The 26668-nt window shown below is 25.9% G+C and overlaps 1 protein-coding gene across 3 annotated transcripts in view; it reads left to right on the forward strand.

The window, feature by feature from the left end:
• LOC114128981 (hemicentin-2-like) overlaps positions 1–26668 on the forward strand; it is a 364378-nt gene that overhangs the window by 37320 nt on the left and 300390 nt on the right. Inside the window, exon 1 of one of the 3 annotated variants that reach the window (XM_050204624.1) lies at positions 5280–5375. The exons of 1 other annotated variant lie outside the window; for it this stretch is intronic. In XM_050204624.1, coding sequence (XP_050060581.1) covers positions 5295–5375 — 81 coding nt within the window. In that variant the 5' untranslated portion in view covers positions 5280–5294. Of the gene's footprint in view, positions 1–5279; positions 5376–15282; positions 15759–26668 lie in introns of those variants that run through there. One more of the 3 variants, XM_027993598.2, reaches the window with a different exon arrangement.

Here is a 26668-nt window from a genome sequence, read left to right on the forward strand (position 1 = left end):
TTAACACCAGCATATTATTATGATGTCGTTAAAACTCAAGCATAGCATTGTTTTCCACAAACGTTTCAAGAGACAATAAAAAGTATGTATATTATTTAATTAAAGTTTTTAGAAAACATTTTTAAAAACATATAGTTCTAAAAATAAAATATTAAATATATAATAAATTGTGTACGTGGGATTTATATTTATATATAATGTTATTATTTTAATATTGTTCTAAAATAATAATTAAATATGGTTTTGGTTAATTTCGGGACATTCAATCATGTTTTAAAGTTGAGTATGATTGGGATAAGTGTTTAACGAATAAGATTGACCTTTGACAAGAATATTATGATTATAATTATTTAACTAAAGTTAATATTATTATAAATCGCTAAAACATCAATTATTTTATTATTATTATTTTTTTTTTTAATTATATCCAACAATACAATAAATTTATTTATTCCGTTAAATGTCTGTAACAGAGATTTCTGAACTCTAATTAATTGATTTTTGACTTCATACGTGTTAAAAATGCTTGAATAATTTAAGATTTTTATGTTTTTATAATGATTTACTTATTTATATAGTATATAATATGAAGAATTTATCCAGTTATAAAACTAGTTTTCAAAAGTTCACTTTTCCATATAGTTTAACACGCACGGAATTGGTGTTCATTCTCAGGTGATTTAAACTCAACTTACTTACTCATAAGTTAGAATTGAGTACAATTAAAACTGGAAACAATTATAATAATTATAAGCAACTAAGTAAATTATACATTTTATCATCTTATGTAAGCACACGTTGTTATAAATAATTTGATTTTTATTCATTTTAATTATTGACATATTTACTTGAATTTATTTAATACGATTAATAATTACGTATCATATTGGCGTGTAAGCTATAAGTTGTAAATATTTTGAAGGAATTAAAAATTTCGTATATCATTAATACTTCATAGTAAATATCGTAAGATATTAAAATAAAATGATAAATACACGTCGCATTGCTAAAAATGACAAAATTTAACAAAAGTTTGAGTTTTGCCTCCAGTGAAACAGTTGTAGTTGATATACGCGTTTCTTTAGTTATTTATTACGCCGTCTGCTTTTGAGTTGTTTTAGTTCAGCATTCCCGTCTTTAAAAATCGGGTTTCCCGCGGTCTATCACGTACACAGTGCACACGCTACCGAGAAAAGTAACCAAAGTTTTGCCAGTGTTTGAAAACTTGAAATGTCTATAATATATATATACTTTGTGTCTATCGAATTATATGTATCTGATAACTCGAAAGTCTGTTTGTGTGTGTGTGTACGTGGGTGTGCATACACGTACACGCATACATGGAAGAGTAAAAATCTTCAACACTTCAGCAGATATTTCAGTAGAACTATTTATTCGGCAACTTCATTTTTATTCAATCTGCACGGTAAGAAAAACGATAGCTAGTTAATTACTAAATAATTAATTAACAGAGGTACTGGCGGTATACACTATGGCGTAGCTGTATATAGTTATTCTAGAGTGTACGAAGAAGTATCAACAACTCACGCTCTAATAACATTTTGTACGCATAATATTCACCGATGAAAGTACAATAATAATATATTCTAATACCATGTAAATAGTAGCAGCGTATGTGTGTTACGCTATAATGACGTGGCGTGTTACCGTGTGACCAAAACGAGACCCTCAAGGATACGGATATGGAAACTTTTGACCAAAACACGTGCACACATAAACTAGTATTCAAATTTCGCGTAATTAACATATCCACGTCGGTTTACATAAACGAATATAGTAACACACGCACACACACACAAAGACGCACACACATACACGTGGAAACTTGGAAACAAACGAAATACAACAGTATACGCTATCGTTAACTTTGTGCCGCATAATATAAAGTGTGTACGAAGCAAGCGCAGCCAAGCGTCATGGTATCGTCGCGGAAACGGTGCGAAAAGTGCATATGTTAAACTTTTTAAGCGTCTATAAAAAGTCAGTAAAAGTACATATATATTTTTTAATTATCAAAAATATTCGAATTAGCGAGTCGTAACGCATCTGTACGACGCGTCGAGAAATACCTGATGTACCTACACTAACTCTGCGTATGCTTGCCTAAGTGGTTTTTGTTTGATCGACCGAATAAATAATGCAACACGCGCCGAGCACTTCGGGGCATCGGTCGTCGTGGTTAACACGGAAAGAGAATGCTGAGTGGGGGCGATCGAGAGATACAGAAATAGGGACAGAGATAGAAAAAAAAGATATTCTGTGATTGTGGTGCGGCAGTGGCGGCAGTACAGGTGATTATGCCGGTGGTGGTGGTGGTGGTTGGTGTTGGTAGTGAAGTCAGTGGTGCGTGCTACTGTTTATTTTGGAGTTTCCATCCAGATATCTTACTGGAAGTCGGTAGCAGTAGCGGTGGTGGCTAAACGTCAGGCGGACGTGTCTCCCATTTAGTCAGTGGGTAATTTCTTCGCTAACCATCGTCTATACAATGACCGCGTCTAACTCACACGAACGTGAGCATAAAAAAAAAAATAAGAAAAAAATAAAAAAATACCATCGTGCCATTTCCTTCTTACCCATTCTCGCCACCTCCCGACCACACAAAAACCATCGCAACCACATCACCCTCCACCGACATCCCTTTCACAATCAACCCTTGCCCACGGATCGCAATATATACCAGCGCACTATTCATCCAAGACGCCTTTCGTCAGTGCATATATGCGACCGCCATCGCATGCTAAACGCTCATGATTTATGTATTTTTTCGGACCCGGTGGCATACGAATTCCGTCAGTTGTATTCACCTTTGCCGGGCGAAAGAAACACGAGAAAGCGCCGCTACCACTGCGATATATATCCATGAAAAAGAAGAATGTACCAATGCTGCCACTACCGTCACCACCGCCTTCGCCTAAGTAATGCGGTCCTATGTATATGGTATTATAATATGGTGCAACCAAGGGAAGACGGTTAGACAGACGGCGGTAGTGGTGGGTTTCGTGACAAACGGCGGCCGAGAGAACGGTACTGTGAAAAGGACGGGAGAAGAAAATACGCAAATAAAGTGTTTGTCAAATGGATTTCTGTTGCGGTTGTATAACGATTCTCGACAGCCTTGTGCTATATTATGTATATATATGTATATACTTAAGCGACGACCCGTGTGTGGCTCGAGCTACCTACCAATATAGGACGCGCATAGTACGACTACAACAGCAGTTGTATCTACCACAGTTACTTATATTTTTACTAGACGACTTTTCGTCTGGGTAATAATTGGCAATTAAATTCGATACATAGTATTATTTTTCTAAAATTTCGTTACGTGGTCCATATTCAATTAATGATTATTAGCCATTTTACTAAATAATAATAATAAAAATAACAACAACGTTTATACAACTATTTACTTTTTCTTAAAATTTGTGTTCAAAAAATAATATGTGTGAATCGAAAATTTGAAACCGGCTTACATTCAGTCATAAAATACATAAATCGACTTATAAAACAAATTTATTCAAAAAAATTTAGTCAAATAGCACTGCCCATTTTCAAATAAAAGTATTCAAGAAGTAATTAAAATAACAAAAATAATTTTGAGAAAACACTTAAGAACGGTCTTACACAGAACAATAAAAATATTATAGTAAAACTATTCGAAAACTGAAAGATGAGCTGTCAAAACTAAAAGTGTTAATCTTAACACTTTTTATCCAAGTGCAAGAGATACTATGAGATAGAAGTCGGATATCGGATAAATAGGAATTTCGTTGGATGAACGTATCAGAGTACATAAAAAATACGTGCAAAAAGGTTCAAATAGCCGGCTACTCGTATTGTAAGACGCGTATATATAATATATATATATATATAAACACATAAAATAAAAACAAAAAATATAATTAAGTTTATACTTATTCTTCGTCTTTGAAATTTTCAACCCTCAAGAAAATTGAGAAACATATAACAGTATACTTACACACATACTTCCTTATGCACGGCTAAAATTCTCCAACCAGTGCCAAGTTCATTTGCTTCATATCTTTTGTAATCCAATCTTTCACCTTAACCTCGATCATCTTATTGGTATTTTACTTTCTAGACCATCACATTCTACCATATGAAAAATCGTGTTTTAGCGAACCTTATTTTATACTTTATTTCTTTCTTATATTTTCATTTAATATACTAGAGAATTGTTTAAGTTTTTTAATCTCTAAATTATTTCTGATTATTTACTGTGTATAATCTGCAACTGCATACACGCAAAAGTCAAAAATCAATCTCTGGTTTTAATTTTTTTAAAAGATAAAAAAGGTTATTATATGTTGTTGTTATTTTTATTAATATTCTGCATTAAACCGTATAAAGCGTCAAAGTTTCGTATCTATGCATTATCACTGATTGAATAAGAGTATTATACAGTTGCACTTTAAGGCTCTTAGACAGTATTATTGACTTTAATATCTTTTTTAAACCAAAATAGCATACATTGTTTTTTTTTTGCTTTTATTTCTTCTTGTATTTCATTATTCTGAGTTTTAAATGCATCTATCTATACTTGGATTCTTGTATTCTACCAAAATGATAAATAATTTATAATTTTTTTTTTTAATTGTGTAGATTTAAGAGCAGGTACATTTATTTTCTGTCATTAATATTCAAAACAACTTAAATCTTTTAAATTAGCTTAATTTAAACTTATGAGGATATTAATATTAATTATATTATATATTTTTTAATTTAATATAAACAATATTAGGTATATTAATGCATACTTATAATATGATACATTCAAATAATTACCTACCTACAGTTGTTTAAAAATTAAAATTTTATAACCAATTCTACACATACTAAAATATTCATGAGTAACTATATATTATACTGCTTGAATATTTAGAAAACAATTTTTTTACATTTTATTTTAAATTACATAATATATTATTTTATTTTAATTGGTAAGAAAATTACAAACAAATGGCACACTTATAATTAATTAATTTAATATAATATATTTTATTATTTAAGATATTCATTAATATAATATACTATAGTATAATATAATGTATATACGTATAGGTATTGTGGTTGTAATAACGTCTAAAAAAGAACTAAAAGAAGAAATTATTGTAGTCATGCAAGCTATTCAGTACGTATAATACGCTCAGTCGTTGCAACGCAGATGGCATCGTAATGCAAGAAAATCATTTATTACACTACACTTTTAGTGAAATACACGCACACTCAGAACGTACCGTAAATAACACTTTATGTCCATGATTGAGGGTAGAGAAAATAAAGTGCTCGGCGTATCATTGTTTGCTGTCTTAGCACTACTGTACGTATATCAGGTAAATGATCATTAATTTTTCTTAGCTAACTTGAGGAGGGTTAAATAGTTATCACGTGGAAATCAAGTTGTATTATTATATGCTTTATAGTTTATGAAACTGGTCGTTTGTTCGAATAAAATTAAAATCCTATTCCGACGACCTCGTTTAATATTATAATTCTTGATAAGTAAAAAAATAGAATACACCCTCTACTGTATATTAGGTTTTGAATTTATAACGTGTATACTGTATACTCGTTTTGTACTTTAGTAGGTCACTGTAATACACGAATTACATTTGAATTACCAAATGATATTGAATGATATTCTTTATTTTTGTTACGAAATAATGATTCTGAACAAAGGAGACGAGTGGATCAGCATATTCTTTTTTTAAGTTTAGTTTATAGTATTAACATTCAGTAGGTCGAACTAATTTTTAAAACACATTAATTCAAAAATATATTGAAAATTTAATATTTAATACAATATAGAACATAATAAAATGTGTGTGATGACGAAACGTCTTAGGTCTTTATATTAATATGGTTATTGAATTAAAGAAAAATAAGTAATAATTAAAACCAATTGAAGTAAAATATAAAATAGACAAAAAATATATATCACGGTAAAACCAGTACACTCTTTACTTTATTCAGAATATAATCTAAAATAATATTATGATATAATTTAGTAATAGTTAATAATTTTATAAATATATGTATTTATAATTTATATATATATATATATATATATATAATATTATGTAGGTAGTTAAAAAAGTCATTATTATACTAGAAAGAGCTAAATCAAGTACACTTTCGTTTATTTTACTGTTTGATTAAACTTGTGTATACAAAAATGTACTTGTTAAATTTAAATTATATGATAAATCGTTACATACGAAAAATGATTCTCAATGAAGACTGTCTGTTGACCTATATTGCTATAGCCTATAAAGCTATAAGTATATTTCATGATATATTTATATTGCTACTATATAGTAATTTATTTTACTATTATAGGTATAGTAATATGATAAGTTTAAGTTAAATGTGTTTTTGATGAAAGCTTTTTATTTATTATATTATTATTTAATGTAGTATATGTTTATAAAACATATTATTGTTATTTCTGAATCAATATCAATTTACCATAAGATAATATTAATAGGTTTATATTATAAATAAGCATTAGTATAAAATTAATTTAAATATTTTAAAAATGTTATTGTTTACATAAAATGTAATAGTACGAGTATATACGTAAAAGTTTTAAATCTCCATTTTCGGATTACAGCAAAATAAGATAAACTAAAAACTATATTCGTCGTCTATATATTTATTTTCGTCTTTTATGTTTATAAAAAATGTGTTTATATATTTTTATATTTGGTTCTAATATGAACTAATACATTGTCTACCGTAATATTAATAATAACAATGATCAATATGTATTAACTACTAGCGAGTAATGAGATACATAAGTATAACATATTTATTAATCATGTCTCATTTTAGAAGAGGCATTTTGTAAGTCTTAAAGTTTTGAAATAATTAATACAACCGTTAATTGTACATTAAGTCTTAAATTATGTCGTTTGTCAAGCGTATTAAATGACTCAAGTAGAAACTTCAAAGACAAGGGATTAATCATTTGAAAAATATATGAAACATCTAATATTTAATTGACCAATTAAAAAACATTTTATGTACTATAATTATCTACGATCTATGTAGTATATTATATCACATTTCATTATATTCAAAGTGATCTATTAAGTGTCAATCATAAGTGTGTTGAACATTTTTTAATTTTGATAATATTATTATTTTTATTAATTCTTATATTAGTGCAAAATACTAATTGTTTTTAAAATTTTTTTATCGATATCGTATTTTAAGTTTAAGTTTAGTATTCGTTAAAATTTTATATATTTCCAATGTTTAATATTTCAATTTAAAATATTTTAGATTGATAACTTTAATATAAAAAAAAAAAACAATTTTTTATAGGTATGTAGTACCTATTAAATGTTTATATAAGTTTTAATTTTTTACAATTATGAATATTGGAGAAACAAATATTTTTTGAGATAATATTCTTTGCAACTCTATACCACCAAAACTTTAAATGCTTATTACCAGGACTCAGATTTTAAAGCATATGCTTTTTTATATATATGATATAGAAATCTAATTTTTATATATAAATTCGTTTCACGTCATTCTGATTCCAAATAAACCAATTTATTTTTGATTTTTTTATGTAAATACTTTTTTTGCTATTTTTAGTTATTTCAGCTGTAGAATTGTTATATTATGTTTACTATGCTGAAATAGTAATAATAAAAAATTGAATTAATAAGAAACGTAAAAACCCAAAATGTAGATTAAATGTTTATATTGTTTTCGTTATCGGCTTGTTTATTAAATATATTTAACGTACTTATAGATTATAATCGATCTACATATTTTAACAAGCAGTACCTATAGGGTCAGTACGCCTTCAACATCTATATCGACCATTTCAAAATTTAAAATTTAGTGTTGTTATTTTAGACCTCTTGTATGAAGTATGCACTGATAAATTTAGTGGATGTTAAGAGTCGTTTTCTAATTATAAAAATATTTCGCCAGACAATAAAAAGTCAATTTTACTACTGAAAATCTAGAGAAATATATGGTAATTAATTCTTTTTTTTTATTTAAATTAATTTTTAAAAATTTTTTATTCATCTTTATGACTATTTCCGATTTCGTGTTAATTTATAGTCCGTGTTTTTTTTTTGCTTTTTGAAAAAAATTAAATATAGGTATTTATTTTTTGCTTTTCTAAAACAATTGTGTGCTTCTTTAATTTATTATTATGCTTTTAAATTCGAGTCCTATTTATTAGTAAGTACTTATTCAAAATTTAATTTTATGTACCTAAACCCTCAACAAATTTTGTAGTGGAATTAAATCTATTTATTATAAGTTTACTACAAGGTGTAAACATTCCTATAACATAGGAATTTGTTTTAGATTAAAAAAGTTGAATAGTTATTTTGTTTGTCTTCATAGTTGATATTTGTCACAGAAAAAAAAAGCTAGGTACTTTTTATAATCATTTTAAAAATATAAAAAAATACTAATTTTATCAGTCTGGTTAAACAGCTAGTATTTAATGCATTTCAAAATTTAAATAAAATATCTATATTTATTTATGTAGAATTTTTAATCAAAACGCAAATTCATATGTAATTGATTCATATAAAATGTAAAATGTATTTATTGTTACATTTCTGTCATTTTTGCTATGAGAAATATGAATTTTTATAAATATTAACTGATTAATATACTAATTAATTTACAATATACAATATAATAAAAATAAATGTTACCTATGTATGTAAAAAAAAATATTTATTCCTACTTACTTCCTTTTAAAAACGATTAAAAAATTAATGTAACGGCAATATTGTACAAACAACAAATTCCTCTCTACACGTCATTAAACATTTTAACGGTTCGTTGATATTTAATTTGACTAAAAGTTTAAACACTTTGTTCAGTTTATGATACGTTGGGTGTTTGATTTTCAGCAGGTACTAATTTTAAGATCCAAAATAAAAAAAAAAAAAAATTATCAGTTAACAAAAAAAATACTTTAAGTTTTATCAAGATTTTTCAATCTCGTAAAAACTTAATAAATTTACCTTATTTAATTTAAATTTAAATTTAAAAACCTTTTAATAATGGAATTGTGACGTTATAGAAATAAAAATAAGTAGGTAGGTATATACTTTAATTGTTGAGTATAAGACTTTTAATGTTTATGCCGGAGTTAGGGATACGCAAACCCAGCCCTTTTTTATGGTCTTATAATTTAACAGTAGATGAAAAGGTTTAATTGTTTACAATACATTAAAATATTCAAGGTAAAACTAATGTAGTATTTTATTGTAATGATAGAAAGACAAAAAATAATGTTTATAAAAATACAATAATGGCCAATGTGCTATAAAAATAAGTTTTATATCACAAAATATAAATTTGCAACGAGATAGACAAAAAGGGAATTATTATTAAATTATAGAGTAGTATACAAAAATTTACTGTATAGTTCATTATTATAATAGTATATATTATTTATATCATTGTTATTATAGTCAATAAAGAATTGTCGTAGAACTGAATAAATAAATTAGTAGTAATATTATACAATACCTTAAAATTAATCTAAATGAATTGAAAACGCATCGTATATATTAAAATATCATAATTTATGTAAAAGTTTCAAGTACCTAAAAATATTATTAAATAACAAAAAAATTAACAAAATTCTTATTTTTCGTTAAAATGTCTATACAATTTTTTTTCTTTATTTTTAACAGTTTTAGTGTTAACTATATAAAGATATCTTTATGTGGAACCTTGAATTAAGTTTTAAGCTTAAATAATACAAATTTAATATAATTTTAAAATTTTAATAAATTTTGTAAAAATATGAACTTAAAACGCTTAACGTTTATAAAACAAAATTTTACCTACAGGTATCTACTTTTATTTTTTGAATTTTTATGAGGATAACCTATCTATGATCGTTTATTCAATTTTTAAGCTTTTGATCGAGCTTAAAGCTTTTTATCAAACCTCAGAAAAAAAAAACTAAAATAATTTTAAAATTTCAAATGCTTATAAATAGTCTGAATATTTTAAAAATTTTCGTTGAGTTTAGAAAATAATAGTTACTCACTACATTTATGTTTTCAATAAAAATACATTTTAAGAATTAAATACTTTTATTAAATTATAAGTTTATTTTCAATCACACTACCATTATTGAGATACATGTAACGATCAGCAAATTATAATGGCGTGTTTTTTATGTATGGTTTTGAATTTATTTCTATGGTAACTCGTCAAAAATTGATCATCGTGAATCTTCAATTCTACAGAGTTTCTTTTTAACATGTGTCGGTTGTCCAACTCTCTGATAATATTATGTATTGTGTTCGTCTCGAGTTTTGAGAAAATGAATTGACCGGGATATGGTAAAGAAAAAAAAAGTAAATGCAAAACATTAGACCAAACAAAGTTTATCATTCTGAAATGAAAATATAAATAAAAATATACTTTTAAAACATATGTGATATTCGTCAGTGACTTGTCGACGTATGTTTACTATGGAAATTTCAAATTGTGTGCTTTTAAAGAAAATCTAAATGTGACATTACTAAAAGAATGAATATTGTTTGAAAAAGGTTTTGACGTTTTGAAATAGTTTTAAATTGTAAATTAGTGATTTTAATATAAAAAAGTATAGTAAAAACGATTCTGCGTACTTCACAATTATTACACCGAAAGGATAATATTTTTTTTAATTGTTCATATTTTTAATTTCAAAATATGGTGATAAATTGGTATGTTGTTATTTTATCAACCATGGCTTGTAAAAGGGTACTATTATTTATTTTTTTTAATGAATTTTTGATTAAAAATTATTCAAATTTTAAATAACTATTTTCGTTATTCTTACTGAATATAAATACTTAAAAGGGTTGGCCAGTGGACACCACCCTGCTAAACACTAGACATCGAATCGATTATTAGTATGGTTGTATTAAATTTGATTGCAATGATATAACACTGGATACAAACAATTTTGAGCTAAGACTGTGTAGGATTGGCTCGCTAAATGTGCCTTTGTATTTTTAATATTTTTAGGTCATGTGTTATACATTTTCAAGAAATGGACATAGTGAATAATTTTTATCGAATTATAGAAAATGAAATTTTTTCATGCTTATAAATAGATCAAAAAGAGTTAAATTTTTTGAAATTCTAATATTGTAATTAAAATGATTAAGAAGTATAAATATTTGGTAAAAATTTCAAGTTTCTAATACATTATTATTATTATTATTTTTTTTTTTTTGAAATACAACTAAATATCTAAATTTATTTGAGAAGAAATAATTATTTTAAGATTCAGTACACAGTGTTGTAAAATTTGAACTTAAAATGTACGTAAAAAATTGATTTAGATTTTTCGTAGGTTTGTTTAAGTATTTAGGGTTATTTGTTTTAAAGTTACACCAAAGTTTAAAATCAATTTTGTCAAAATTATGATTTATGTAAAAATTCTTGTTTTTCTTTTATTTTTTATTTTGCCCTAATCATAAAAAACTACTACTAATTTTTTATTTTGACAAGTATAAATAATTTACTATCAAAATCCATTCCCATTTTTGGAAATTGAATAATTTTATCGACTAGCAACTTATCGTGTATAGGTACATAAATATTAAATATATATTATTATTTGCTTATAACTTTTAATTTGAAATTGTTTTGTACATTTGTTGATGCAAGGTGTTAGGTAATTGGCCAATATTTAATTTATTTGTTTTAATAAAAGAATATATTTTTATTTAATAATAAGGTATATTATCTGTATAGTAATTAAAAAAATACCCTTAGACAATCTAGTTCAAATAAATATTTAAGTTTTGATCTTATCTCATTTTATTAAATAATTTCACGATACACATAGGTAATGGCAAAATATCATTTTTATATTAAAAATAACTAAGTACTTATAATACCTATAATTCAACTCTATTTTTTAAGTTATTTGATTTTAATTTTATTTTCCTGTAATTTATAATTGAAATTTTTCAACCTTGTTTGACCAGCAATTACACTCGGAAGTCGGAATACTATTTAAATTAATTATGTATAGTTAACTATATCTAAGAAAACCACCTGTTACATATGTAACCATTATGAATTCCATGCAACCTACCAGATTAATACATTTAATTTTGGTCCAAATAGCACGTGAAGTATACAAGGAATCAGTATATTATTAAAAGTATTCATCAAATACTAAATTGTTATTTTTACTTTGTTATATTTTTCAAAAATGTTTTTATTTTAATTTTATCATAACACCCAACTTAAGGCTCACGTCGACGAAACATATACTATGCGCACAATAAAAACATTTAATGACTCCGAGTACGGTCCTAGGTAAATACGTTTTGTTGATTAACTAATGGTCTTTATTACGCAACTAATAAAACACTCCATTCCATACCCTCGTAGTTGCCAACAGTTCGCGAAACTACCGACAAACTATTCCACAACTATTTACCTGACCACCTAAATCGTTTCACTCGACATAATCCAACTTCACTTAACTCTTACTACTACGGCAGAATGAAAATTTAGACTTGGCTTACAGGTAGCCTTTTCAGTCATAACACAGTGCATAAATTGTATCTAATTATTACAGTTCATTTGAATTATGTATTATGTAATTAATTTATAATTCCTATTCGTATAATATTCTCAAACTACACATAACACAAAATTTACTTTTGAAATAATAATGTATTATAGACCATTGCGTTAATTCTGTTTATTTTAGACTAAAATTGAAACGAGGGAGGTATTGATTTTTCAATATAAGAATATTAAACATTTTATTTAATATTTCAATATATGTATACTATTTTCAATTTTGAATTACTCGAAAAGGTGAAAAATATTCACGAATTATTTCTATAAAGAATTCAAGTTGATTTTAAAAAGTCTTTAGAGAGGTTAGGTTCTAATAAAAAGGTCATTTCTTAAAAAAAAATTGTGATTTATGTAAGCTGCGCATATTTTCTTAACATATATTAGGATAAACCAAACTCCGATCAGAATAATTTTCTAATCTAAATGATTTACCATTTATTTAAAATATAATGATATTCGACTTAAACTTAACTCAATATAAATTTAAATGTACACGTTTCCTGATCAAAATTAAATAATTTAATATCAAATATTAGCTATACATCATTAATGTAATTTATGAATTAAGTTAATTTAAAAAGTGTGCGTATACGATGAAATTGTCTTATTTCGTAACTGACTCTACTGTCAACGGGATCGAGCGTGGTTTGACTTTAAAACTGTCCATTTTCAACACTTTAAAATAAATTCTCTAGTACCCATGGTTGTTTTTTTTAGGCGCATTTTTTTTTATAAATTAAATGATTGAAGTTATTAAAACTAATTAAATCTATTCAGAGTTCCTTAATATAGACAACACTAGTTTTTTTACTAAACAAATTAATTTCACAGAAATATTTATTATTTTCTTACTAATAATATTTAGGTACATAAGTTGTATTCTATTGTATGCTTACAATAGTTAATAAATATTACTATAATTAAAATACGAAATAAATGTGCTCAATTAATAATTAATGATTTTATTTGTGTCTTATTCATTTTTTTTTTTTTTTTTTTTTAAGAGGAATTGTTTACGTGTTGTGAGTGAAAGTTATTGATAGGTACTACTCAAACAATGAGCTGATTAACATCACGTTTTTATTTATTTTTCTAAAGTTCTCGGAGGATGACGCTATATATATCTTAAAAATACAAATGAAACTGCCACGCTTTTTAAAATAAAGAAAATGTTATCTTATTTATGGTTAATGACTTGTACTTTTATATCTAAAAAAAACCCAACAGAAATAAAGTTGGTACAAAAATTTTTTGTACTACGTAAAACTATTGGAATGTATTTGGCTTTTAAAGACTTTAACCGGCAAGTTGAACATTATTAGTGATACATATGAATAATTTTGAGTTAAATTGCAACACAGTTACGGAGTGTACTATGGTATAGATACATATGATATATTATGTGCTTTCGTTCGGATAACTGCAGTAGACTTGGGTCATGCCGATTTCCTAAGCCGGTCCTAGCCTGTATTATACATCAATAAAGGGTTTAAAAACGACCGTCGACCGCTGTTCGTATTGCGATAAACTTTTGAGATTTTTTAGTATTTACACCCAGTGGTGGATCCTAGTCATACGTGGCCAGCTCGTAGAGAATATATTTTGTGGCATCTAACATAACAAAAAATATCACTTATCCCTTTAGTTCGTTGTATTATTATTAGAGATGGGAGTTTGATTTACTTTGCATTATTTTTAAAAGTTACTCGATGTTCGCTTTTAAAATATATGTTTCATACTTTTTCTATTCAGAATACCTAATAAGTTATTATCTTATAATTTTTGCATTTTTCGGTTTTCAGATTATTTTTTTCAGATTTTGAGCATTTTAGGGGTTTTAGGGCATTATTAATAGTTACTGAAATTCAGTTTTTGAATTTTTTTTTTAAAAATTTTTATCTTCGTGTACCTTATTGTAACGTTCTTATCTTTTTATAATTAATATTAATCGTAATTTCTCAAGCAGATCCGTTTGTTGTACAAAACGAGATTACAATGCACGATTGAAAATAAATGAAAATAATTATTTTTCATTTTAAAAGCTAACGTAAAAGACTTAAAATCATGCAACTCTGTAAAACGTTTTTCTATTCAAAATTGTTAAAAATTAAAACGATAAAGTGCATTTTTAGGGTATTGTATTTTCGGCCAAAATTATTATTACTCACATATACCACATAATCAATATTACATCAGATAAAAAATAATCACTGATCTCATATATATACATAATAATAATGATAATAATCATTTTAGGTTATAGGTAGGTTAATATTAACTTAGGTTTAACTTAGATCATATTATATAACTAAAAGTATTACTGTATCGTTATTGTCTTGATTAGAATCAAAAATATTATATGAAGTCTTATTTGCGTTTAAAAAAGGCATTCGTTTTGGCGAAAAAAAAACCCACGTCGAAACCTTAGAGTAATAATATCACTAAATTACTATTATACTCTATGGTGTTTCCACCGTTGTGGAGTTCCAACGAACCATCGTCGTTGTCGTCGTGGGACCCGCTCCAGGCCCCGTAACACGATGGCCGAACGGACCGAACACGCCGGCAGCCGGTGGCGGTGTCGGCGGAAGAGTTTCGGTAGCGTCATGCGTTGAAGCGCTTTTTTGCGGGGGGCGACCGCGTTTCCGTATCGTTTACCAGTCGCCGTTCGCCTTCGTCCGCACGATTTACCACGTTCGTCCCGTCGCGCTATCACCGCAAAAACGCACGATACCGTCGTCACGTTTACGCAAAAATTCTTCAAAAAAAATTTTTTTTTCTCCACCAATATACAATTTGACACGTCGTATAATCGGAAGTCTCCGTCGTCTCGATTTCGATCCACTGCTCGTCGGTCGACCGTCGTCACTCGCGTTTTTCCGATTTTCCATTCCGAATATAATATTTCTGTCGGTCCGCCTTGCGGTAAAGTATATAGTGTGATAGTGCCGTTATATCGTTGCGTATAACTATTTTATCGACAATATTAATATTGCCGTAGTGTGTACTCCGTTCCGCGGTCCAGTCGTCTAGCTATTTGTATTGCGGCCGCATCGCGTCGAGTGAAGTAAAAAAAAAAAAAAAAAAAATCACACCGATAGACCTCACACGTGAGTACCATTTCGTCGTAATCGTCATCACGATGTTATTACGAATATATTATTATTATCAGACCGTCACGTACTGTGGGGGTATGTTTAAGTACTCGGATAACGCTACGTGGTTCGTTTGCCGAAATGTTAACCCCGTTCGTTGTTACCTATACCGCCGTGATGGGTATTGCTGTATCGATTAATATACGGTCGTTTTAATGAGCACTTTTGTACTTTTAGTTTCTCTTAATTAACCGACCAAAACAATCGCATTCAGTGAAATTATTTGAATTTTTTACAAATAATAATTATTCCTTACGTCTTTAATCGTATTTTCGTCGACGTCGTTTTTGAGACGATTTCATTCCCCGTATTTCGTGCCCAGCCCAAGCGATTAATCCTTGAACTCTTTGTACTTTTTATTCTTCATAGATATTAATTTATATTTATCATAATAATTCAGTTAAACATTACATTTTGCTCATGCTATACTTTTCTTCAACGGCTACTCGGCTGAATTCTTCATTGGGTATTACTAACCCGAGCAAAAATAGTATAAGACTTTTTGCCAATTAAACTACCTTCTAATTATATTAACGAGCAAATTATTTGAATTAACTACGTAACTTGAATCTACTTGTCTTTACGCGTATATCGATGTAGTAGTCTTAAATTTGATTTGATGAATATTTTGTTTAATTTTACTTTGAAATTTGTTTTAGTTAAATTTAAAAGACGTTAGTTTTCTTTGTTGGAATAAATGAAAGACATTAAAAATTCAAATAAATGTCGTATGGTTTAATTTAACTCAAATTCATAATTAGTAATTAGGCCTTTTACTATTGTATGTACTAATATTTTAGATTGTTCATAAGTTATAGAGTTATAATCCTTAAATGTTTGATTTAATGGTTTACTTTATTCTCGTATATTTTTTCCTTTGATACGATAGTTTTGTGTTAAACAATAGTATATTACCCTTATACAAAGCGGAACTACTTGAGAAATGTGTATGAGTTATATTTTTAATATTATAAAATAATATTCATTTAACTAAAATGAAAATATGTTTTTTTCTAAAAAAAAAAAAAAGTATCTTACCTAAATAATTATTATAGTGTAGAAAAGGAAAAATAAGGATTAGACAGTATAATATCCCATTTTTTGTTGTACCGTAAATAATGTTTTTGTTTTTTAAACTAAAAAAAAAAAAATGCTCAATGTTATTTAAAACAAAAAACGCATATATGTTATAATTTCTTGTTATTATATTTTTTTTATATACGTTGTATTTAGAATTTATTTATTTAAATCAAATCTAATGTATAGTGTCGATATACATACTCTAATGCATTGTTATGAATTAGTATTGTTATCAGGTATTAAACTGTAAAAGTTATATGCTTTTGTACATAAATCTCACGTTTAAGTATCACTTTTTGAGTTACTTCACATAATTCTCATCTTATAGCCCGTATTGAAATTTTTAATTCAAATGTCTTATATAGTTTAATACATACTGATACGTACCTATGTTTATTTTACTTCGTGCAAAAACAAACCTAGTGACATTATGGGAGGTGATCGAACAAAACAATACTGACATTTCTGACCCTCGTTGAATTCAGTGGTCATTAAAAACGATTGTTTAACTACTCGCTTACAACTCTGACATCAAAATGTATAACAGCATTCAGCGTTGTTACCAACAATGCTTTCTAATATCCGTTTAAATATTATGAATTTATGATTATGAAATACTAAAAGATATATTATATTTTATATGGACAAATTGAAACAATAAACTAGCGTGTGTATCATATTATATACTGCGGCACTATCACAAACATTAATTGTAAAATAATATTCGATATACTTATAGGCTATATAAATTGATACTTAAAAGTGTATAACTATAAATCTTTGACTATGATGGTTTTTGGATTACCTGGCCATATAGTATTACGTATTACGTATGCACGTTATGTTGGTTAATAATATGATCAAATGAACAGAGTATGGTCTTCATTGATCTATAACGTATTAAATTATATATGCAATTATTTCATGGATCATTGTCACCTTATATTGAGAAGAGTTATAAAAAAATTAGTCACAAAGTCAAATTGGCATAATATAATTTAATATATTTAATGCTTTAACATTTAAAAAGTTAACATGTATTATATTACAACAATTTAATTATTAATTATTTTGAATAAAACTTTTCATTTTATTAATGAGATACTTTTTAACATATACCGTAAAAAGCGACAGATTGGTGTGTAGGTGCTACTTACATTACATCTAATTATTTCTATTCGTATAAAAAAATATTTTTTAAGATTTTAATATTAATTAGTATTTTTTTGATTATACAATTTTAACATTATTAACTAGAAAATTAATATTTAATTACATAGTATACATTAATAATTGAATAAAGTTTCAATGTATTTTGACATTAAAGCTATTAATATGAATAACGTAAAAAAAAATATAAACTACTTCAAAAGAGTACTTAATGTTAAACACAAAATTTAAATTTCGTTTAAATTCTTTAAAACAGTATTTTTTTTAAGTCCTGAATTATTTATTTTGTTAATTGAATGTAATTAAACTAAATAAACGAAACAGTAATTTTGGGCATCATAAATATAAAATACATTTTAATTGTCAAACATTAAATATTTTACATCTCAATAATTTTATTGACATTGTTATTTTTTTAGGAAATAATAGCGGTATCATTTAAAATTACCTATAAAACGACAGAATTACCTCTATAATATGTGAGTTGTTAAATATAATACTTTGATATGAAAAAATTGAATAATTGAACTTTTTATGTGCTTATTATATAATATTACCATTTTTGTTGTTATTTTAAATCTATTCTATAATTAAAATCGTTGCATTAAATCGTAAGGCATAAACTTAAGTTTATTCTACCAACAAACTATATACCTTAATAAAAAAAAAAAAATACATTTTATTATGTCTTTTTTAAAAATACCAATATAATATTTTCATCAATGTTTACCAACTCAATTTTCATTCAAAAAAATAAAGGTCTAGTATAAAATATAATCTATCTATCCACAAGTACACTTGACTGATATTTTATATTGGTAACAAAAATACAATATTGCTGTACCTTTATACATGATTAGTATTCTAAATTGTATTATCTATCGATAAATCTTTGTTCCAAATAACTTATTTTAAGTTTTCATAGTGAATAATAATAAAAAAAATATATCAATATATATCTGATATAAATAAAATAATACTACTGTTCATATTATATAGGTAATGAAATTAATAAAAATATAGAGACAGATTTCCATTTATTATTTGAATACATCAATTTTTGTCAATTTAGTATATTTTTTAGTGTACAAATATTGCATTTATTTCGCATTTGCAATAAATTATCAAATCATGATAAAATAACGTATCAAAATATAATGTAAAGACACAAACATTTTTAGATCAAAAACCGAACATTTTTATATTTATTTTTGTGCGAAATTTTACTTCCCACTATGGATACATTTATAAAAACAATTAAAATAAACAAAACATCGGAATAAGATCAATGAGTTGCTACAATGAAAATGCAAAATACTTAAATATAGAATCCTTACTATGTTTATTTCGCCATTTTTTGTTAATTTAATTAATTTGGTTTTATCGCTATTCAAGATTAGATTAATACTCTATTATATTTTTATATTACACTTATTACTATTAGTACTACCACCTACTTCAATTAAATTATTCATGATTCCATAAATTAGGAAATTGCTATTAATCCCGTAATTTTTAATAATCTACACTCTACACTTATAATTTATTTTTGCGTATCTTCTATGTTGAAGATTTACATAGAACAATATATTATAATTTATATAATGTTTATGTTATAACCTAAGAAAAATTCTAATATGCATCTTTTTTTACTTAATATATACTGTAAACAAGTTAAAATATTAGGTATGTTGTGAAAATGGAAACAGTTTTAATTCAATTATATTTGGAACAAATACATAGTTTGGCTCGTGATTTTTATTTTTTAAGCCCCGAAAAATCGAAGGTTTTGTAAATCATTAGTTTTTAAAATATGCCATTTTGAAAATGTATATTATTTTACTGTTATTTTAGTTATTATGGTGGACAACGAGTGTAATCTTGCTAGTTAAGTGCAATAAGTATCGCTTTCTACACCTGGAAGCTTGGGGCTTCCAAAATCACAAAACGGTTAAGTTTATCTGAAATATTTCAATAAAAAGTATGTGTATATGTAGTATATGACATTCATATTAGTAAAAATACATGAATTATTATGCAACGTTGAAGAATAGATACATAAAACAACAACATATGGTAATTTTATAAATTAATATATTTTATGTATAAACAGGTACCTGTGGTAATATTATAATATCAACACTATTATATTAAAAGTATGGAGTAGGTATCTACTATAAATATTATTATAGGTATGCAATTTATAGAAGTATCAGAATATAAGATTGAATAACAATACGAAATGTTAACTAGGATCTTATTAATAGAACAGTCCATAGCCGTGAAGAGATCCAAAATTAATTTAAATTCTAGAAGCCCCAAGCCCTATAATCATCCATGGAATACCTAGACATTGAATCTACAACACAGCCTGTGCATATTTTATTTATACTATAATATAATACCTATATTATATAGATATATTAAATCCTCATGTTGCATAAATAGTTTCAAATATACTAAATAATTGTAAGCTCTCATTTAACTGTTTACTCGATATATAATAATTTCTGTTTCGATTTGTATGGTAATTTACAAGAATATATTAAACTCAAACATAATAATCATAAGTATAATACTGTTGTTACTATACTAATAGATACTTACATTTATATTATAATACTAAAGCATAATATTGTACTTAAAAATAACTTTAAATATATTGCATTTAATTTCGTTTATCGAGAACTAAACTAAAAATATTTTAAATATTGATTTAGTAAAATATTATACAATGTTTTTAAAGTTATTTTGAATCAAATAACAATAATAATATAATATTTACATACTGTTTAGAAATATTGTTTGTATTTTAACATAACAAACATAGATTGAAAGTCAAGGTTTCCGTATTCATTTTTATGCCAGTAATAAAATTGAATATCCAAAATGACAGTGGGGTTGGTTTTAACCGACGAGACCTGAGTAGACGACCATAACGGACGAATGTCCATTCTAATTTAAAACTATAGGGAATGGTTTTTTAAATATTAGGGATACGATCACATTGTACTCTGTGCCCGCTCAAGTGACTTAGTTAGGATTACAAAGGTTATAATATAATGTTATTCCGGAATCTGGTTGTTTTCACCGGAATTGTTCTGTCTCTTAAAAGGGTTCCAGATGTGATATCGTTCACTAGTCGAGGTGACGATCGGTTGTCACTGGTTAATTGAATCGTTAATTCACTGCCCTCTGTCCAGTCGTTTTATTTCCGATTTTACTTTCTCGTTATAGCAATCGCACCGGTCGTCTACGTAATAGCCCGCGGTAGCTGGAAAGGTAACCACCAGTACACAATCACAGTGGTTTGGCTGTCATCCACCATGGTATTATACGCCAGCGATAGAAATCGGCACCTGTAGTGTATAATAGTAACTAGATAGATAACATAAAATTTAAGGTCTTTGCGATAAAGTCTACGTTGGTGGTGTGATGATTAGTTGTAGCTTCATAGTCGATCTCACTATCGGTGGTGAAAATATTGTATTACATTCTTCGGTGAACACTTGGCTTGTTCATTAACGGCATGTTTTTGACTTCCATCATTGGACCTGAAAGGACCCAAAGGTCTTAATAGTCATCAATTCTTTTGTTCAGGTTGGTTAGTGTTGAGAGCTGTTTGCTGGCTTGAAGAAGTAAGTTGAAATGATTTTTTCGCTATTGCTTGAATAATGGTTTTACACAAATAGACTTTTGTCAGGTCTTTTGTTAGCCTCTTAAAAGTTGTGTGAAGTTTATTTACTGATTAATGATGATTTAGTTAGATATGAAATTTAATTGGTCTTCTTTTTATTTTGTTTCTGTCTCTTGGGTTAGTACTCACCAATCGATTCGGGACGCATATGTGATCTGTCTGGAAAGTTAAGAACGTATGTTCAATGTTCTTTTAGACGATTTCTGCTCAAATATATGTGACTGGTGGTTTTATTTGTAGCGAATGGTGGTGATGAGGAAACTATACGAAACGCATTATTTTGTATTATATCTATTTTTGATTAGTTTGATTTCGAAATGAGTGGACCCCAAGCTTCGATGCCATATGTAAATATTAAACATAAATACATTTTGGGGTAATATTGTATATAACTTCAATTCGTGTTAGTTTTAATTTAGCTTCATTGTAATTTAATTGTGTTTTAATTAATTAAAATAATAACAAACGTGGGATTGTTTTCATATGTATTATATTGCATTAGACATTATTAATAATATTAATTATTCATTGTTTATTATAGCTTTCATCAAAATTACAATTTATTTATATTAAAATTAAAATTAAATTCTCACATTTAAATATATTATTCCATGAAATAAAAAAAATATACAACCATTGTAAAGACATTTATTATTTTTATTTTTGTATTATTTTAATGGAGTAAGATAATATTTAATTATTACATTATATTTATCAATAATTATTTATATATTTTAAAAATAGATAAATGTTTAATTTTGGATATTTTTAGATGGGTAACATTAAAAATTAATGAGCACTCTATTCTTTTGATATTTTTCTTTAATTACCTAATAAAAAAAAAAAAAAAAAATACATTTAAATTTTATAATGCGATGTTATCATAATATATTCACATACTAATTTTAATAATTTTTCTTATTATCTTGCTATCTCATTTAAAATATAGTTATCAATCAATATGCAATTTATGTTTGAATTTTATCATTAAAATACTTTGGTTATAATGCAAATAAAAATGTTAGTTTTTTCTACTTAATATCTGTTCAAAGTTTAAAAAAATATATACATATTAATGGCATTTATGTTTTCGATAAGTTTTAATAGCTTTTTGACCACGATATATTTTTTGTTGTGACATTTTTCGATGATATTTTCGAAGTAACTTTATTTTTGATCTACCTACGTAAATGACTTATTATAAATGTAATTACGTCATTACATTAAATAAAAAATACTCAGCAAGGTAAAAGTTTGGGAAATTTAGCAAAACGAATAGTTAAAAGTAACTGAATGGGATAAAAATCTGCAGCAGGCACTTTTATTAATTTTTAATTTTTAATATGAATGAAAAAAAATTTAAAACAATTATGTTTTCTGCGCTAGTTATCATCAAATCATTAAAATATTTTTTTTTTTAACATTTTTTAATACAGATATTAGATACTTAATTTTAATAACATCCGCCATTATGTATTATAATATAAAACTATTTAGCTATAATATAATTAGCTAGTAGTTAATAACACAATCATTAATTTAAAACCAATGATGTAGCTGTATTTAAAAGTTTAGTATCTACTATATATAATATGTAGAGTACGTATAGATAATTATTAGATTATTAAAAATAATAGTAATTGTTATTTAATATTTAATACAATACATTTTAATTGAATTATAATATACAATTTAATTTAAGTACACTGAATTTTAATTTTTAATATGTTTATATATTATGGATTTTATTATTATTATTAGGCATAATACACCTAAAGGAGTGTATATGAATATCATTTGAGTATATTAATTACTTTTAAATTAATCAAGTTGTTTTGAATAATATACATATTACATAATTTTAAATTTTTCCTCCGTCGATAAAAACAAAAGAAAACATATCTTTATAGTTAACTATAACATAATTAAAACTAATTATCTTTATGTTAAAAAATATTTTGTAATAAAATTCATAATTTATCGATTTGTTCATCGTGGGCTTATGCAAACGAGCACATATGGATATTTAGCTAGATATAAATTAATTCGTTTTTAAAAGTGATCATTAATAGTACATTACTAAAAAGAATTAAGCTGAAAAATTGTGAAATAGTAAAAAATGAATACCAGGTGCTTATTTATAATCTGAATATAATTTAAATTGTTTAGTGATTAATAAATATTTAAAAATTCACACGGGAATATTAATGATTTTTTTTATTACTTTATAACATCAAGTTCATCCTTTAAAACAATATTTTTGATATTTTGTCTAAACATCAACTTACATTTATGGCCATAAAAACACGTAATAAAACGAGACATATAGGATAAGAATATAGTAAAAAATGTATTTCTGAATTATTCAACATTTTTAATCTAATATATTTTTAGAACACTTTGTACATAAATTTTATTTTTTCTTAAAATAAATATATGCCAACTCTTTAATGGTTAGGGGAATATCTATAGTAATAACAATAAATTGTATGTATTGATGATTAAGATACGAGGTTTTAAATTAAGCATTTTCCAAATAGTTCTTAAGCATCAATTTTATAAAATCTGTGTTAAGTAAATTTATATACTTTGTTTTTGTTTGTATTATCTGTTTTAGATGGAATAAGTAAGGTTACACTTAGTAAGAACAAAAATAATTGATATTTTAATAAAACATAATATTTTAAGTATTTTTAACATTGTTAAGTTATAGTTTATAGGAACATCATACTATAATGTTTAACGCAGATAATTATTATTAAAAAAAAAAAAAAAAATGTGTTTACGATTACAATTTAAAATTGTATTTTTATAAATAATTATATTTTCTTTTTCTATTTTATCTTAAATCTGATTTCTAAGTATACTTGTCAAAATCTAAAATCCTATATTTGTGTAAGACGCCGTCTGGTTTCAAAATTGGGAAATTCAAGTTAACCACTTTCAGACAATCTATGTAATGCACACTTTGCATTCTATAGAAAACCGTTCAACCTGTATTTACATTATTAAAACTTGCATTGTGCATCAAATATTAGAGCCCAATTTCTGGAAAATTGTTATTTGTTTACCTGGGCCCCCACTTAAGGCTGAATGCACAATCATTAAGTTTCCTAGTAAAATTACTCCTTCATAACTTTACTCTATTCCAAATTCTCATCAAAACAAATTATAAAAATCTATCTATTAATCTTATTAGTTACACATAGTACTAAGCTGTAAGGTTTAGCTAAGACTTCAAATACATGAACCTTGATATAAGCATTCAACTAAAATATATGGTTACATAAAATAATACCAGTTTTCAGGTATACTACTATAATAAGTTAATAATCATTCATTCTACGAATAATTTTTCGATCAGTCATTAAACAAACTTGCTTTTCACTCATACGCAAAAACACACAAATGATTTTACAATAATTTAAATCCCTTAGCCAACCTCTAACCTCGTCAGTAAACAAATTCCTTATAACCTGTTCAAATACCAGATGAAAAAGAGAATGTTCAGGACACTCATCTCTCTCGTGAATACTTATTATTATTCTTAGGGGTGATGTCAAACGGTTTCATACGATATTTCGGTAGTTTTTGTTTGATGATTTTTAAATCAATTATACCTAAACTGTAATTAAATTTAAAATACCTATTTATATTATATTAGTTTTTAATTATGTAATTTTTTTTTGATATTTATACCTACGTACGTATAAAGTTCACAAAAACTCAGAAAATTTATCTACACTCTGTTTCTGAAATAAATGGGTCATAATATAATGATTGGAACTAATTTTTAATATAATATATCATAATCAAAAATATTTTTGGTTGATTGGAAAAACTATTTTAGCCTAGGCCAGTATAGCATAGTATTTATTTATAGCATAGATTTCTTCTAACTGATTCTAATTTTTGGCGTTTCAATTTTTAAATTGATGACTTAGTGGATTTAATTCAATAGAGTGCATATTTGGAAAGAGATCATTGGATAAATCTCCATGAATCATAAATACATTTGCATAGACAATAATGACAATTATATTTTAGTGGTACGATGTTGTCCCAGATCGGTGTTTTAAAACATGGAACCTTTCCCCAATGTACTTTAAAATTAACGAGAAATGATATACTAGAACGGAAATATTATTAGTGCTGTACTCAGGATTATGTTATTATTATTCAACCTGATATACGTGGATTTTGATGGTGCGTGTTTTTAGTGATTTTACCGAAAAATAACATACAGGTTAAGTGTGTCCCAAAATAAAAAATAATAATAATAATAACAGAAAACTTACATATTGTACTAGTATATTAAGGTACGGTACGGGCTGTACAAACTAACAATATAGTTACTTTATGATGTCTCAGTGGTTATTACGAACTTGAAGACTTTAAATTAAAGACAGATAAAACTTTTCTTTTAAAATACGTCAAGTTTAAAAAAGAATAAAAAAAAACGTTAAAACTTTTTATTCGTACACCAAATATTATAGGCACCAACTTCATTAAATAACCTATTATTTTCAGAAAATAATAAGTCTTTCTAGGTCCCGTTTTCTTATAATATTATGAAATTTAGTGTTCTTAATGTCAATTAATATGAGTTTTAAATTTATTTTATTTTTTTAAGATATAGTTTATCGACGGCAATTTGATTCTAAATTAACTGTAATCAGTAATTAATTGGCCTCGCCAGCGATTAAACTTTTTTTTAAGTAAATTTATGAATACATTTGATGCTTTACGACGAAAATTCCACAACAAAATTAATTTTAAAAAACATTAAATATTGTTCCACTAATATAAATAATTAAAACAGATTATGTAATACTAAAATTAGTGTATTTTATGAGTTTAATAAATCAAAATAAGAAATACAATTAGCTCAATTTATGCAATTTTTAAATCAACATTA

The sequence above is a fragment of the Aphis gossypii genome, chromosome 3 (genome assembly GCF_020184175.1).
Source record: "Aphis gossypii isolate Hap1 chromosome 3, ASM2018417v2, whole genome shotgun sequence".
Lineage (NCBI taxonomy): Eukaryota > Metazoa > Arthropoda > Insecta > Hemiptera > Aphididae > Aphis > Aphis gossypii.